We start from the raw sequence: 14,888 nt of genomic DNA on the forward strand, positions 1-14,888 counted from the left end.
AAGCCACGGTACTGTACTTAGTTGTATATCTCTGACTTACAAATTCTCTTACATACATGAAATTTGGGTTGAGTTTGTCCTGCCTGCTCCATTAGACTCTAGGCTCTCTGAAGGCAGAGAACCCGCCTTCTTTCTCTTGATGATACATATATGGAGAGATGGACTGAATTCCTGAGTCCAGGGGTAAACTACTGTTCTCAATCTCTGCTGTGTCACAGAGGGAGCTTGTGAGATCTCTCTACAAACAGAGGGGAGGCAGTAACTTGCCTGGCTTGGAGACAGGATCCTGGTTGTATTTCCAGCTTCAGCATTTTCTGCGTATGACACCACAGATAAATCACCTAATCTCTGGAAGTTAGAGTTTCCTCATTGGTAAAATGGAGATAATGTTCTGTGTTTTTGTGTCTTGCCTCACTGAATCACTGTGAGGAAAGTACTTAGTGTATCTTAAAAAGAACTGCATAAATGGAAGTTATTAAATGGGAATTGTTTGGAACCGAAGAGGCAGATCTAGTCTATGAAACTAGCTAACTTCTCAAGCTCCCCTTCAGGCCCAGAATGCAGTGTTTGTACTTACCTGGCTCTCACAAACTGGGATAGTCTTTGCTGAGGCATTTTCTAGTGGACCCATGAAAATTCACATCCGGCATGTCTCAGAAAGAATGGGATATGGGTACTATGATGTGGTTCTCTTTGGCCATGACCAAGCTGGTGAATCTCCACTTCAAAAGGACACACAGATTAAGAAGTGGGACCATCAGGCCAAGTTTCATTTATGCAACAAATATTTATCAAGCATCTACCTGGTGTGACATATTTTGCTAGGCTGTGGGCCACCCAAAAATGTTTCACTCGTGGTCTCTGCTCACTCTTTAGCTGGGGAGCTAAGACACTGTGCAAAGGCAGCTTGTACCAAGTGACAAAATATGACAGCAACATAAAGGGCCCTAGGAGGAATGAGAAATAACTTCTGTCAGTCATAGATTTAAAGCTGGAAAGGACCTTAGAGGTCCTGAATCCAACCCTCTCATTTTACAGATGAGAAGGGGTAGGTGACTTGTCCCAGGCCACAGGGGTAAGTGGAAGAGGCTGTATTTGAATCTAGGTTCGATGACTCCAAAACTATTTGATTCCTCAATCAAAGCATGAGCTAAATTCAAAATTTATGCAGGAAGCCCTCCACCAGGATAAGGGGGCAGGATAATAAGCATGTACAGGAAATGGAAAACATGGAAAAAAGGACATACTTTAATGAAAAAGACAAATAGATCCAAAGAAGCACCAAAATTATGGTACAGAATAATCTATAGAAACGTTTCAGGGGTGAGTAATAGGGCCACCTGAGTCAAGTGGAAATTGACTAGAGAAGAAGAGTTCTGGTTCTCAGTGGCTACTTTATTACATAATCATGGAGAAAACTATATGAAGAATAAGAACTGGTAGTAAGTAGAGAGATAGGGGTAATCACCTAGCCTACATATGGCAGTGGCCAACTCTAAACCATGTTCTGCCCTCATTATTTTCATAGATGAAGAAGCTGAGGTCCAGAGAGATGAAATACTTGCCTAAAGTAACATAATAAATTAGTGGGAGAGCCAAGATTAGAACTCAGGTCTCCTGATTGCCTGTGGAGAGCCTTTCTATCTTGTCTTAATGGGAATCGTTTTAATGGGAAGTCTTTGGTTCCCCCTAAGTTGATGAAGACTTCCCCAACTTTATAACTTAACAAGCATGTAGGTAGCATTTATATATTTGTGAAGCACGTTATTATTATATGTATTTTATAAATGAGGAAATTGAGAAATCACAGACATGTTGTAAGGATCATATGAGGTAGCATGAACAGTGGATTTATAAACCCTAAAGCTATAGAAATATCATTATAAGGTCATTAGAAAGAATGAGAAAAAATGCCTGCATTGTGACTAGTTTCAAGGTCACACAGTATCTGAGGCAGGATTCAAACCCAGGTTTTCCTGATGTGAAAGCCCCACTCTATGAACTTCACAGTTATTATTGGTTTTTCCTTACAACCCTCACCCCCAACCCCAATAGCCTGTAAGCTCCATCACGGCAGGGAACCAGACTGGTCCAAGTTGCCCCAGTGTCTAGCACAGTGCTAGGTACATGTTTAATAAAGGTTTGTTGAATTGCTATGCTGAATGAGCTACAGAGATAGTAAGTGTTGAAGAAGACATGTGACCTTCCCCTGGATTCCAAATCTGATCAAAACCTAAGGGGTCAGACGTGACTTGGGCAATCCCTTCCATCAGCTTGACATATAAGGGATTCTGTCGGTCTTGCTCATTCCTACTCCATACTGCTTGAAGTATTTCTTCCTTGGGGCTGGGTCCTTGGGGCTGAGGGAGCTGGGGTTTTGTTTTTTCCTGTGAAGGTGGTATTTTCCACCTCAGGCAAGTTAGGATTTTTAAAAGTAGGCGTTCTTATGGCAACTATGACTTCTCCGGTGACACAGGCAGGAAAATCGAGAAGTAAACCAAATCATCCCCAAGCTGGAAAACGGGGGAGGGAGGGGTGTCAGAGGAAGACACCAAGAGGTCGCCTTGACAACTCTAGGGCGGGCCTCACTGCAGGCGGAGGGCGGCTGAAAGGACCGGTAAGCATCTTCCTCAGTTCCTGGTCTGTTTGTCCCTCGCGCTTTCTGCAGCCGTGGGTACCCTGCCCCCTGCAGGAAGGATTTTTTTCGGTATTTTTTTTTTTTTTTTTTGCTAGGGACTTTTCTCGCCTGTTTGCTGAAACCAGACACCTGGCTCGGCGGAGCCTAGTGGAGTCCCCATGCAGCAGCTATTTAAAAGGACAAGGGCAGCTTTTACAATCCCCCCACCTCGCCACGCCAGCCCCCCTGACCCCCCCTCTAGCGGAGACTTCAAAAGGCTCAGGTCCCGCTCCAAGCCCCCTCCCGGCTCCCACAGCACCTATGAGCCGCCAACCGGGAGCAAGAACGGCGGGCCAGGATCCCAGGGAAGGATTAGCCGGTGAACTTGGGGTCTCCTTGTCTCTCCCTCTCTAGGATACTAGAGAAACCGTCTAGGCCAATGACCCAGGAGGTCCCCCCGACTGTCCTGCTCTCCGGTCGCCGAATTACGTTGTGATTATTACTCAACCCCTTTCAAAAAAGAAATTTTACGCCCTTATCCCCTCCCCATCAAACAAACCCGAGCCGATTTTCCCTTAGCTGCGAGGACCAATGAATACAAATGAATTTAGGGGCCGGAAGGAGAGACTCCTCAACCTCTCGCCTTCGCACGAAGTAAGTAGCAAGTGAATGGATTAGGGGACCCGGTGAAGAGGAGGTTTGCCGGGCGGGGAGGCGGGGCGGTTGTGGGATAACCGAGGGAGCCGGAGTGTGGAAGAGGCCGACTCTCTCAGCTCTGGGCACGTGTAGGAGTTTGGGGGTGTGTGAGTGTGCGTGTGCAAGTGCTTTCGGTCCCAAAGCTCGGGCGTTCCTTTGTCTGGCTTGAACCACGTCTTGTCTTCAGTCCGGGCTGGCTGACCTTGCACCGGGCAGACAAGTGATTGGGTCCAGAGGGCCAGAGACTGCAAGGCTGGAAGGAGGGACGGGTAACCAGAGTGGGAGTAACGGGGGAAAGGGGAGGGGGACGCAGAGAGGAGATAGGGCCCCTCGGACAGCCAGTTCGTAGCCCCTCTTTGGTCTGATTCTATGAAGTATTCAGGGAAGGCAGGGGACTGTCTGCAGAGACCAAGATGAGAGCCCCGGGGAGGACCGGACTCAGGCACCTCCCTAGGAGAGAAGGATGAGAGCATAGTACTCCTCCTACCCTCACCACCACCCTCCCCCCCCCCCCCGCATCCCGAAATCTGTCCACCAGACTTTTGGGGACAAATAGAAGAAACACGCCAAATAGAATCGAAAAATGTTAACACTGAAAGGGACCTTAGAAAACCCATGATTTTACATTTGGGGAAACTGAGACCCTGAGAGGCCAAGTGACATAATAAGGTCACACAAGTTTCTGGCATATTCTGGTCTCGATTTTCTCTCTGTCTCTGTTAGGAAAAGGAGTTTTGTACTCCTGGGTCTCATATTCTCTTGGAAGCTTTGGGCGAGGGGTGTGTGTATGTGGCTGGGGCGGGGGAGAAGCGAGGGACCGGCAGAGAACCTTTTCTCGGACTGGATTAATGAAGGTGTAAAGCTGCAGTGCGGACCCCAGTAACAACTCGCCGGCTGAGAACACCCTTTCGCTCTCTCAAGGAGGCTGGCTCCTATCCTCTCCCCGGGGGGGAGGCACTGGGAGGAAGGAAGGAAGGAAGGGGTCCCGGGGTTCCTGGGGCTAGGGCTGAGAGTGTCTCACCTCTCTCTAGTCGGAGGGGGGCAGCAAAGAGAGGGATTCGGAGAGAGGAGGTGGGGGGGGGGAGGAGAGCGCCTTTAAATCATTTTCAATTTCCCCAAATCCTTCCTTTTCCTCTCCTCCCCAAGTCCAGAGGATAGTTTCTGGAGGGAACATTTGGCACGATAGGGCAAGATCCAACCACCTTCCTAAATAAAGTATCCTGTCTCCGGCTTGGCCCTCCCTGCCACCAGGGACTGGCACTAAAAAGCTGGACACCAAACTCCCGTAGAAAAGTTTTTTTTCGGGGTGCGGGGGGAGAGAGGAGCCCCCGGAGTTTCTTCAACCATGTTCCTGACTCTCTTGCCCACTGGTACACTGCAAGGCTTTCTGCCCTTTGCCTCAGAGGGAGCGGAGATCCGCTGCCAGAGAGTTCCATGGTGGGACTGAGGCAGCAGCCGCGAAGAGGACGAAGGGAACCCCAGGAGTCCGGGCTGGGGGAGGTGCCGCGCAGAGCTCGGGGCGGCCGCGGCCAGGCCGGCTGGTCGGCACCGTCCTCGGGGCGCGCGCCGTCGGGGCGCAGGGCGCGCAGCTCCCCATGGATCGCACTGAGACTTCTTTGCCCCCCGGGAAAGAGAGAATGAAGTAGGAACCCGCGATGGAGCCGGAATCAGCCCCGGTCTCCAGAGTCAGAGCAGCTGCGTCCAGGGGGTGAGTAAAAACTCCCAACTCTGACCAGTGGAGGACGAAGAGGAGGAAGGGAAGAGGGAGAAGTGGAGAGCCTTTCACTCTCTCTGACTGGCCTCTGGGAGAGCCAGGCTTAGCAGGGATTCCCTTCTCCTATCTTTGGCTACATGAGCTCAGAAGCCCCAGTGGCGGGGGATTCCGGGGTCCGTTTTTGCACCCGGGGATGCCCTGGGGCGGGGGAGGCTGGAGCTCCCAGCTTCCTCCCTGGGTGTTGGGTCCAGGCTCGGGAGTGGGAAGGGGAGGGCCGAAGCTCCGGCAAACAGTCTGTAGGGTTTCCTTGCCAAGCTAGCAAAGCTGGGCGTTGAGGGGTCTTTGCGCTGCCCCCGCCTCCCGGCAAAGGAGGGAAGAGACATCCGGGAGGAGGAAGGAAGAAGGAAAGAGCATCCCTCCCACCCCCTTTTGTGCCTAGTTCTGGGCTTCTCAACCTTCCACTGAAAAGTCTGTTTCCTGTCCCCCTTCATCCCCCACCCTCGGCTATCCCACTGGCCCAAAGGGGTTATATCAGAAGCAGGCAATTAAGGGTTAACAAACACTGCGTTCGTCCGGGGCCCAAAGATTTACAGACGCTCCCTTTCGAGGCTGGACTCCTCCGGGCGGTTTGCAAGTCCTGAGCTCAATTTTCTTTCCTCTTCCCAGCCCGGGGGTACAGGGGGCTCCGGAAGCCAAGAGTGGAGGGAAGCTGGAGATCTTCTGCTGTGCTGGCGCCGGGCCCCTTCTTCCAGAGAACCTTGGGTGGAGGGAACAGCTCGGAGCCGTAGTGCCCCTATCCTGGTGGAAACCCTTCAGGCTGGGCTGGGCTGGGCTGGTTGGGGGGTGTGTCTGAATGGTGTGCGTATGCCTCAGTGTGCAAATCATTGTGTTTCTCTCTCTCTCTCTCTCTCTCTCTCTCTCTCTCTCTCTCTCTCTCTCTCTCTCTCTCTCTCTCTCTCTCTCTCTCTCTCTCTCTCTCTCTCTCTCTCTCTGTCTGTCTGTCAGCCAGCCAGTCAGTCTGGGACTGTACAAGAGGAACACAGAGATTTTAACTTTACCATTGTCCAGCTGGGAACTCTTTTCTTCAGCATCTGTGTTTGGAGGAACCCTGGTTTAACTATGAGATTAGTTCCATTACAAGCCTCCCTTTTAGGGGAGGAGTACTGGCTAGTTCCACAGCTGTGTGCTCCTAGACGCCCCTTTTGTGCGGAGTCAGTGTCAGAGGTTCCCATAGATGGCCCCCTCCCTGACTGTTTTGTGAAAGAGAGCTAAGCATTTGCAGCCCCAAATGCTTGCAAATCTGCTCCCAAGCTACCTTTCCCAGAACATGGGCTGCACAGAACTGTTGGTGACAGCTACTCCTTCTTTGGTCCATGGCCCTCCTCACTCCTATTTCAGACCACCTGGATTCCTGGAGACCAGAACTCTTTAGCTTCATCCCCTAGGTGCCCCAGTCCCCTATATATCCTCATACCACCCTTACCAAACTACAGCTTAGAAATGAATTTCTAGTGCCCTCCCTTGAAATCTGGTGCTAAGACAGATGTCAGTTGATGGGTACAGGGATTGGTTCAGAGTGGGGCTGAGACATTAGATAATCAGACAATAATCACCAATTGAGTGTTGAAGGATCAGGAAACCTGGATGATATCCTTCCCTTCTGAACCGGAGAAGCAGACAGTGGTGCTCAATGGAAAGAGCCCCAGAACTGGAGTCAGGAAACTTGTTAATTCAACCAGTAAGGCTGAACTGGATAGTTTCCCTGTGGGAACCAGAAGGCATTTGTCCATGGTCCATAATTCTAAGGAGGGATAATCTTTTCTTCTATACCTGCAACCAGCACATAAAATCTAAATCTCCTCCCTAATGCTTATGCAGAATCTTAACATGTAAAGGGGAAGAAGGAAATAGGTGAGCCCTTATGGCAGCAAAGCAGAATACCTTCCAGGCTTGGTTATCCCTGGATGTCTTTTGATGTATGTCTGTTGACATGCTTGGGCATTGCTGCTGAGCCTTCCGAGGTGCAGAGAATAGTGAAAAGATCTGACATCATCAAATGTCTCAAAGTCAGATCAGCTTCATCTTTAATAGCTTTTCACCCCTTATCTCTTCTCTATGAGTCTGAGGACCAGGAGAAAACTCTGTTCTAGCCCCAACTCTGCCACTTTACCTTTAAGGGCCTCAATAGGACTTATTTGTTAAACAGTGGTAAGTTTTCCTACCTCCCAGGATTGTGAGAATAAAATTAAATGATGGATATGAAAACACTTCATAAACAAACACAAGGGATAATTGTAGCTCTTAATAAGCCCTTCTTCCTGAGCATGACATTAGATAAAGTTGAGCAAAGCCTTTCACTTTGCTCCTAGATAAAATCTGTCTAGGCACAAAGAAAATGATGGATTTTCTGTCCCTACTTGGAGCATTTCTGCTGACCTCTTCTGGTGGTCAGTTGGGCCAGCCTCCTCATAAGCAAGTGAGTGGCCCCACTGACTAACCTCGATGCAGAGTTGATCCTCTGAGGAGGACCCCAGGAAGAAGAAGCCAATAGGGGAGGCTATGGTGTAGTTCAAAGAATGCTGGATTTGGACTTAGGGCACCAGGTATGAATCTCTAATCTGTTGCTTATTTCCCATGTGACTGGAGGCAAGTAAAAAATCTCTCTGGTCCCTAGTTTCTTCACTTGTAAAATGAAGGAATTCCTCACAATTTTAAATCCTGTGAAACTGATGTCTAGAGAGGTGCTTAACACAAGCTTATTGACTTGACTGAAGAGATTTGGCCAATGTCATATAGTGTGTGAGTGGTCTAGGTGGGACCTGAACTCAGGCCTTCTGACTCATCCTACTGTTCTTCTGACTATACCACCCAAATTCCCTTGGTATGTAGAAGTTAGAGAAGGGCTCTCTGAAAGGAAGAACAATGACACAGAATTGTAGAGTTGGCAGGGACTTCAGCGGTCACGTGATTAAAGTTGAACTTGGGTGGAAATCCTTCCCATACTCCTCTCATGTTACCATCATCCGAGTTCAGGATCATAGATTCCTTCATCCCTTGTCACCTGGACTATTTTAGTGGCTTCTTAATTGATCTCCCTGTTCCCTAATCCATTTGTATGGCTGCCAAAGTGATCTTGATACATAGGTCTGCCTGTGTCACTCTCCTGCTCAAAAGATTCCAATGCCTCCCTATTTTTTTTTTGTTCATTTGTATCTGATTCTCTGTAACCCCATTTGCAGTTTTCTTGGCAAAGGTACTGGAGTAGTTTGCCATTCTTTTCTACAACTCATTTTACAGATAAGAAAACTGAGCCAAACAAGGTTAAATGATTTGCCCAGGATCACAGAGCTAGCAAGTGTCTGAGGCAGGATTTGAATTCAGGTTTTCCTGACTTCATGTTGGGTGATCTCTACATTGTGCCACCTAGCTTCCCCAGAGGGGCTTTAGATTATAGCAAATGATTATTCCTCAGAGAAATCAGAAACCATAGCTTATAATTAATTGAAAGAAGGCCCTTTTACGTGAAAATGGGGATACCTGCATACTCTTTCTAGATCCATAGTTGGAATAAGAGCTCAACTTTTTCTAAGTGGTTTACAATTTCAGCAAATCACAAGCACCCTATGCATCAGGTAGTATCAGTATCATTCCCATTTTACAGACAAGGGAACTGGCTAAGAGATGCAACTTGTCCATGCTCACATAGCTAGAAAATAGGCTGCTGGTATTGGAGCCTGACTTTCTATGTGTAGGGCTCCTTACAATATAGTTCTGGGCTGCTGTCACACCCTTGGGAACCTCTCTCTCCTCATGTTTCCTCTTCTTTCCCCTCCCCCTCCTCTTCTCCTCTTCCCCTTCTCACCCCTGCCTCAAGTGTCCTTGGTTGGGAGCAGTGGCCCCTTCTAGCTCCCTCATAGCCCTTCAACAGGCAGAAGAGCTGAGCCAACAACCTAGAAAAAGGAAGCCCAGTGCAAAACATTATTAGTGATAGTCTGAACAGGACTGAAAGAAGAACAAAATAGTCAGGATGTTCTCAAGTCATGGGCCAGGGAACCAACTTTTCAGCCAGGAGAGGTGAGAAAAATGGACTTGGAAGTCAGTTGCCTCTGATGCTATTAGTAACATAATGTGGACCCAGCCTTTCTAAATTGTGACCATATTCCCCGATGGTAGCCCTTAGAAGTCCCAACCATGGATTTCTGTGGGAAGTAATAATCTAATAGGTAGGACCCAGAATGGGGATTTAGAGACAGGACATTGGGTTCTCAGTCCCAGCTCTGTGGCTGGCACAATCACAGTGATATTGGAAGAGTCAATTAGCTTCTTTATTTCTACTCTCTGCAAAGCAGATTTAATATAGTACCTACCTCACCCATATCATTGCTGTCTTAGCTAGATTTTTAAATAGCATTCTGAATAATAACACCATTACCTAATATAAATTCATTTTTATATAGGGCTAGGAGGTTTACGATGCACTTTTGTCAAAACAGCATCTTGTTAGGTAGGTAATATAAATGTTGTCCCCATTTTCTAGAGAGAATCACTGACCCTTAGAAGAGTCACGGGACCTAAGGTTACATAGCTCTAGGATTATATCCCAGGTGTATAGCCTCCTTTACAATATATCACACTGCTCAGTGTAGTGGACAGGATTTTGGAATGGATGCAGGGGACCTGGGTTCTAATTCCAACTCTGACATAAATTTGCCTTGTGACCCTAGAGAAGTCCTTTCTCTCTCTGGGCCTTAACTTTCCTTCTCTGTAAAATGAGGGGATTGAGGGGTGTCCAGGTAGCACAGTGAGTAAGAGCACCCGCCCCAGAGTTGGGATGACCTGGGATGGAATCCGGGCTCAGACACTTAGCACCCACCCAGAAACACCTGGCCGTGTTACTTAACCCCAATTGCTTAGGGGCAGCCAGGTGGCACAGCGAGTAAGAGCACCAGCCCCAGTGTCAGGATGACCTGGGGATTGAATCCAGACTCAGATACTTAGCACCACACCCAGAAATAACTGGCTGTGTAACCTTGAACAAGTTACTTAACCCCAATTGCTTAAAAAAAAAAATGAGGGGATTGGATTAAATCAGGATTCCCAACTTTTTTCAGTTTCTCTGTCCCTTGACTTTTAGTAAACCATCCTATATACCCCAACCCCCTATACTATTTAATATGAAAGGAAGTAAATTCTAGAATTTTCCATGCACGTGTGATTAATTTTTCATAAAGAAAATTTTATTGGCCCTGTAACATTTTTTTTAGTGTTATGAAGTTGTTAAATGTTTATTGCAACACAAATAAAGCAGTGAGAACCTTGGTTCTATTTCTTGCCACTGTTAGTAGTTTGAGCCTAAGTTCTGTTTTCTGAAAAAAAGATGACCTTTTATCATGTTGAGTGCCCTCAACATTTGATATTGCTTGTTTTTTGATTTGATTGAGAACAGGACTGAGAATCCTGAATCCTAGAGATAAATTATTATAAACAGAGTCAAAGACTTGTGAGCACACTGGGTAAGAAATGAGTTATGCTTCTCTGAGAATACACCAGAAATTTTATAACCTCATTCATTGGAAATCAATTTGGAGTTTCTGATTATTGCAGATATTTTTTTTAGCTCATCTTTCATTCATCTTTGTTCCTGATTTTTCTTAGCTCAATACAAGAAGGGTTTTGTGATCAAGCCTCATTTGTCTGGTTTTAGTCGATAGGTATGACTCCTTCAACTGCCTCATTCAGCGTCTTCAGAGGTCCTCTAACCATCCTTCTCTTTCCAGTCATGCTCTTTCCTTCACCATTTTCTCTCTAATCCCTAAGTTTTTTTTACAAGTGCTACTACTTTTGTAATAGTTCATCAAGATAATGTAGTTGTTTACCAAATAGTCCTTGTCCCTCCACTTCACAAGTTTTTTGTGCCCCCTGGGGTATATGCAGGCCCCTGAAGCAGATGGTCTATAACAGGGGTTCTTAACTCTTTGTGCCATGGTCCCCTTTGGCAGTCTGTTGAAGCCTATGGGCCCTTTCTCAGAATAATGTTTTTAAGTACATAAAATAAGATACATGGTATTACAAAGGAAACCATTTCTACTGAAGTACAGTTATCAGGGAGCAGCTGCACAGTGTGGAGCAAGTAGGTATGCAGTGAATAGAGCACTGCCTCTGGAGTTAGGAGGACCTGAGTTCAAATCTGGCCTCAGACACTTGACACTTACTAGCTGTGTGACCTTGGGCAAGTCACTTAGCCCTGATTGCCTTGCCCCCCCCCTCAAAAAAACAAAAACAAAAAAGAAATACAGTTATCAAAACATTTTAAAAAATCATGGTCCTCCTGAAACTTATGGTTCCCGGACTCCAAATTAAGGACTTATAGCCTTTAAAGTCCTTTTCCTGCTTGTAAAGTTTTTTGAGGCTATGGCAAAATGCATCTGGGTATGAAATTCTCAGCTAAGACTGTAACAATCAGGAGGCTTGGTTGGTTGGGGACAGGCCTTCGAGGAAGCAATGTTGATTCCAGTCTTAACTGCATATACTTGTAGATCCTGCGTGTTAAGACAGAATGTGCCATACTCGTTCTGGTCATCTTCTGATTACTCCCACTTGTAAAGAACTAAGAAATCCATCAACCTCACAAGTAAATATAATAATTTAGGGGTTAGGATTGACTGTGAAGAGTTATAAAATGGAGAAGAATGGGAGGCAACCCATGAAAACTCTTTGATTCCCAAACAGGGTGCTTCCAAGAAAGCTCAACATGCCCAGAGTAGTATTGCAGACCCATAGTCCTAGGCGCTGGGGAGGTTGAGGCTGGTGCATTGCTTGAGTTCTGAGCTACAGTAGGGCTAAAGTTGGCCAGGCGTCTACACTGTCTGGTGCCAAGGTAGGGAGCCCCCAGGAGTCAGAGGACACCTAGCCTTCCTAAGAAGTGAACCAGCCCAGCCAGGTCAAAGCTTCGGTACTGATCAGAAGTGTTCGTGGGGGACCTGGTAAGGTCTTGGTAAGAAAGGAATTGCTAATCTACAAAAAGAAAAAAAAAGATCAGTAAAAGCTAGTTTTTAGAGACAAATTGATAGAAACAATTTGTCCCTTCTGCCCAAACATTTTTGACAGTTGAGAAATTGTCCCTCCCCCTGTCGTGTTTATGCAGTTATAAATATAATGATAGGAATAGTAATAATGATGACCACAATAGATTTATGAAGTGCTTTACATATGTTATCTCGTACTCCAACCAGGCAGCTGTATGATGGTGGGAAACTATCCCATGGATAATCCAAAACCAGGGATGCTTTTAAAAATCACTTCTTTAGGGCTTTGGAGTACACTATGATTTTTGGACAGCGGGCAGATCTTTCTAATTCCCTTTGGCTTGAACTAATATGAAAGCAAGTTTACATTTCCTGAGAATGCACTGGCCGGTGGCCAAGGGAGGCAACCCTGAAGTGTGCTTGGGGCTGGAGGAAGCCAGGCTTGGATGAAACATTGCCAGTTTGGCGATTTACTTAATGGACAAGTTATGAGTGGATAGTCAAGGGTTAGTTCCACATTGACCATTTTTTATTGTTGTCCAGTCATTTTTAGTTGTGTCCAACTCTTACAACCCCGTTTGGGGTTTTCTTGGCAGAGATAGTAGCATGTTTTGCCATTTCCTTCTCCCGCTCATTTTACAGATGAGGAAACTGAGGCAAACAGGGTTAAGTGACTTACCCAGGGTCACATAGCTAGTAAGTGTCTGAGATTGGACTTGATCTCAGGAAGAGGAATCTCTCTGACTCTAGGCCCAGTGCACTATACACTCTGACACCTAGCTGCCCCTGTTGAACATTAAATAGGTAATAAACTGGGTCCTTTTAGAACTCACTATGGCCTGGGGAGCACTGATCTTTGGAGTAGAAGAACTAGGTTTGAGTTCTAGCTGTCCTACTTACCAGCTTTGTGACATCAAAATCCTCTGAATTTATGGGGCACTTAACCTCTCTTGCCTCAGTTTCCTTATCTGAGATATTTGAATTATCTACGCCCAAAGGGTTATTGATCAATATAGAGAATCTATATGCATATTTATGCACACAAACATATAGATATATGTAAAGTGTTTTACTCTTATTATCTTCATCATCTCTAGGAAATCACCTGCAGACTCTGTTGTTAGCCTTAAACAAGTTCTCTTACTAGCTATGTGACCTTGTCACTTAGCCCTAATTGCCTCACCTCCCTGTATTCCTGGTCCCTGAACATCTACATATGGACTGGAGAAGATGCTAGCCTTCAATCAGTCAAATTTTAAAAGTTCATGGGATCATAGATTTAGAACTGGAAAGGACATCATTGATCATATGGTTCAGCTGCCTCATTTGACAGATGGAAAAACTGAGGTCTTGGGATGTTATGGGATTTGCCCAAGAATATACAGGTAGCAAGTAGAAGAACGAATATTTGAACCCAAGTCCTCTGACCCTAAATCCAGGCCTTTTTTCTCTGTACCATATTGGAAGGATAACATAACACGGGGGGAAAGAGCTCCAAGCTGGAATTCAGGAGGCCCTCGAAGTTCTCATTCTGGCCCAGTTCCCTTTGAAGCCCTCTTTAGGCTTCAGTTTCTTTCTTTTTAAAATATGGAGGCTGGACTAAGGTCCTCCCCAGCATTGATAAATGATTCTAAACTGGTTGGTATTTCTTCTCTGGTTTGCCAGAAACTGGCATCTCACCATAGGGGTGCAGATGCTGAAGTAAGGAGGTGAGAGGAAGAGCTAATGTCAACATTCTCCCTCCCCTTTCTCACTTCAAACATACCCAGGCTTTTTACTGTGGCTGGTGGAGGGCTGGCTTGGGCTGGAAACTACTGGTTGAGGTCTGCCGAGGAAGGTAGGACTAGAACCTGTGGGGAAGAGTCTTTCTGGACTCCCCTGGCTCAGAGGTACTCAAGGGGCCCTGGGTGGGGAGCTCTCATGGAAAAATTCAGGCAGGGGAACCTGTCGGGATTAACAGTCCCATCCGTCTTTGGCCATACTTAGAGAAATTGTTCAGTTTTTCCACTAATGCCGGTGTCATCTTGCCAAAGTGTTTTCCGTCGATGTTTTGGTCTTTGTCGTAAGGCCAAGTGTGTTTAGAACGGGCAGTGGAGGCTGAGCGACCTGGCCAGCTGGAGCCCTTCCCTTGGCTTCTGTCAGTGTTGCCATCCATCAGAAGTCTCTGGCTTGGGGAAAGGGACTAGACTGACCCCAATATCGAGTTTGCCCTCCTTGTCTTGTTCGTTGGTCCAGGGAGGAACTGAGGCAGAAGCAGCAGAGTCACTGGGCAGGTGGGAATGGAAAGAACCCTGGGCGCTCCTATGGGCTCTTCCACTCATTTGAATAAGTCATTTCTTTTCTTTGGACCTGTCTCCTCATAGGTGTCATAATAGGTATAATAATAACCTCTGACTATACCTCCCTCCAGTGGGTTTTGTGAGGATCCAATGAAGGAACGAATGTGACAGACTTTGAAAAGTTGTGTAAATACACTTAGCCAATGCAAAGTGAAATGGTTTGTAAGGTTGGAAGCAGAGTAGCCAGAGGAGGGTTTGAGCATGGCACTTTTTCCATCTGATGCCTCTGGGAAGATCCTGGCTGTGTCTTTCTTCTTTATTTGGAGCCATTGGGTGCTCAGTGATCTTTAGTGAAAGGTTAGCCAGCAATCCCTTCCCCTTCTATGTGTGGAGAGGGCTGGCCATCCTCAGCCCCTGAAAGGCAAGAGGTCTGTCTGCTAAAGTAGACAGGGGTTGTCATCTGCACAGGTTTCCAGGGAGCCTTGACGCATTAGAGCATCTTTACATCCATCAAGAAGAAACAGGCAAGGCAGGCTGGAAGCAGTGAGGAGGGGGAG

General features: G+C 46.6%; 1 protein-coding gene across 1 annotated transcript in view; it reads left to right on the top strand.

Annotated features, from left to right (window-relative positions):
• Positions 1-472: 472 nt before the first annotated feature.
• Positions 473-14,888, top strand: part of COL27A1 (collagen type XXVII alpha 1 chain) — a 259,247-nt gene continuing 244,831 nt past the window's right edge. The window contains exon 1 of the mRNA XM_069062697.1: positions 473-5,021. Within this exon, the coding sequence (XP_068918798.1) occupies positions 4,969-5,021 (53 nt within the window). The 5' untranslated portion in view covers positions 473-4,968. The remainder of the gene's footprint in view (positions 5,022-14,888) is intronic.

This window comes from Petaurus breviceps, unplaced genomic scaffold (assembly GCF_028583685.1).
Source record: "Petaurus breviceps papuanus isolate PSGF00001 unplaced genomic scaffold, PetGlider_PUasm1.0 90503, whole genome shotgun sequence".
Taxonomy (NCBI): domain Eukaryota; kingdom Metazoa; phylum Chordata; class Mammalia; order Diprotodontia; family Petauridae; genus Petaurus; species Petaurus breviceps.